The sequence below is a fragment of the Cebus imitator genome, unplaced genomic scaffold (genome assembly GCF_001604975.1).
Source record: "Cebus imitator isolate Cc_AM_T3 unplaced genomic scaffold, Cebus_imitator-1.0 Scaffold415, whole genome shotgun sequence".
In the NCBI taxonomy this organism is placed as follows: domain Eukaryota; kingdom Metazoa; phylum Chordata; class Mammalia; order Primates; family Cebidae; genus Cebus; species Cebus imitator.
The window spans coordinates 1,486,528-1,488,745 of record NW_016107730.1 but is presented as its reverse complement, the minus strand read 5'-3'; the positions used below and the strand labels follow the sequence as shown (position 1 = coordinate 1,488,745).

The window sequence follows — 2,218 nt, the reverse complement described above, 5'->3', positions numbered from 1 at the left end:
AACAACCTAGGATGCCCCCAGCCTCCCAGCCGGAACAACCTAGGATGCCCCCAGCCTCCCAGCCGGAACAACCTAGGATACTCACAGCCTCCCAGGCAGCTGGGTCATGCTTGAAGAGGGAGTTGGTGAGCTCCACCGACACACGCTTCCGGTAGTCTGGGTTTTTGTCCTCGGAGATGCGGAACAGGACGGCAGCAGCATAGGTGGCTGAGCAGAGAGGAGAGGAAAAGCCAGGTCAGACAGCTGCCGGGCTCCATCATGGCTGGGGGAGGGGGACCCAGTCCCCTGCCTTCCCCCAGCTCACCAGTGCCCTCGTTTCGGGAGTGCAGCAATTCCATGAGCGGGGCCGAGGCCCCCTCTGCATCAATGGCGTCCGCCGCCTCCTTGTCCTGGGCCAGCTCACACAGCACCCCGGCAGCCACGCGCTGGATGTTCTCCACCGACGAGTACAGGAGCTGGGGAGAGGGGACACAGGAAGCAAGGGAGCAGTGGAAAGGGATGAGGCAGGCTGGACAACACGCCCCACAGCCCTGCCCACCTCCACCCTGTAGCGATTCCATAGTGGGAAATGGGCCCTCACCATGGGGTGTTATTGCTTTACTTGGGCTGGGCGTTGTTTATGGGCTGCCTTGAAATTACCCGTGACTCTGTCTCATCTAACCATTGGAATCTGGTGTCAGTGACCTCAATGACACAAAAGATGTTAAACTCTTTTTTTTTTTTTTCCCCGAGACGTAGTTTCACCCTTGTTGCCCAGGCTGGAGTGCAAGGGCACAATCTCAGCTCACTGCAACCTCCGCCTCCCGGATTCAAGTGATTCTCCTGCTTCAGCCTCCCAAGTAGCTGGGATTATGGGAACCTGCCACCATGCCCAGCTAATTTTTTGTATTTTTGGTAGAGACAGGGTTTCACCATGTTGGCCAGGCTGGTCTCAAACTCTTGACCTTGTGATCCACCCGCCTTGGCCTCCCAAAGTGCTGGGATTATAGGCGTGAGCCACCACGCCCAGTCTAAATGCTTGTCTGTTACGGTATTTGCACATATTCTCCCAGTTTGCTGATTTTTTAAAATGCTTTAAGGTTCTTTCTGAAATACAGATGTTTTTCATGTTTATGTGATTGAATCTCAATATTTTTTTTCTTCCATTTGTGATCTCTTTCCTTGCTTTGATGCTTAGAAAGTCATGCCCATCCGGGGGTGGCTAAGGAGTCAATCCTGGTATGTCCACTTTCCTCCAAACTCCTCCGAAGACCTCTGGATGCCTGGTCCAGGCTTCCCAAATCTGGGACCTTGACCTCTAAGCAGTGGTGGGGGAACCTCTCCTGCCTACCTGCCCCAGACTCACCTGCACAAACAGGGGGATGGTGTTGAGCCGGAAGATCTCCATGCGGTTCATAGGGTCCCGGGCGAGGATGTGCAGGGCTCCGGTGCAGCCCTCCACAATCTCCTCCATCCTCACACCGTCCTGCATGGAGAGGCAGGGGGCATAGGACAGGTGCCCTGGACATGGTCACAACTCCTCCCAACCCTGACAGCTGAATCAACTTCACAGGCACTTGGAATTGGCATCCCTTGCAACTGACGTCCCCATTCACACACACACACCCAAAGGATACCCTGACTTCCCAGGAAGGCTGTCACAGGCACCAACAGCTCACATACCGTGTAGGGCTGCTGTGTGCCTGCAGCCACATGGCGCTGAGCATCCTGGTGGGCCTTGACCAGCAGTTGGACGAGGCGGGGGATGACTGCTGCCTCCTGCAGAGGGGCATGGTTGGCTGGGCACAGGGCCAGATTCCTGATCAAGCCGATGGTTGCCTGGCAAAAAAAAGGGGCAGCGATCAGGGGCACTTCTTGGACATCTGAAGGATCCCAAGCTTCCCAGCTTCAGGTATCCCCTCCCTCCTTCACCTTTCCCCGAGGTCAGACACAGGCATACTGGAAGATCTCCAGAGAATAAGACCACCCCAGCCATGTCACTTATTCCACAGGATCTGGGGGTGCTCACAGCTAATTCTTTTCTTTTTTTGAGATGGAGTTTTGCTTTTATAGCAGGTCTGCTGAATTGGGACCTGCAGTCCGTGTGTGTGTGTGTATGTGTGTGTGTGTGTGTGTGTGTGTGAGAGAGAGAGAGAGAGAGAGAGAGAAAGAGACAGAGACAGAGAGAGAGAGAGAGAAATTGTTTATTTGTTTGGATTTTTTTTCAATTTTTTTTTTT

At 53.9% G+C, this 2,218-nt stretch overlaps 1 protein-coding gene across 9 annotated transcripts in view; it reads right to left on the bottom strand.

The window, feature by feature from the left end:
- The window catches only part of LOC108289851 (junction plakoglobin), a 31,625-nt gene that overhangs the window by 3,297 nt on the left and 26,110 nt on the right, over positions 1-2,218 (bottom strand). For all 9 annotated transcript variants that reach the window (XM_017509448.2, XM_037731650.1, XM_017509449.2 and 6 more), the window contains exons 9-12: positions 1,663-1,818; positions 1,346-1,465; positions 305-455; positions 86-207 (exon numbers count right to left, since the gene is read on the bottom strand). In XM_017509448.2, the coding sequence (XP_017364937.1) occupies positions 86-207; positions 305-455; positions 1,346-1,465; positions 1,663-1,818 (549 nt within the window). The remainder of the gene's footprint in view (positions 1-85; positions 208-304; positions 456-1,345; positions 1,466-1,662; positions 1,819-2,218) is intronic.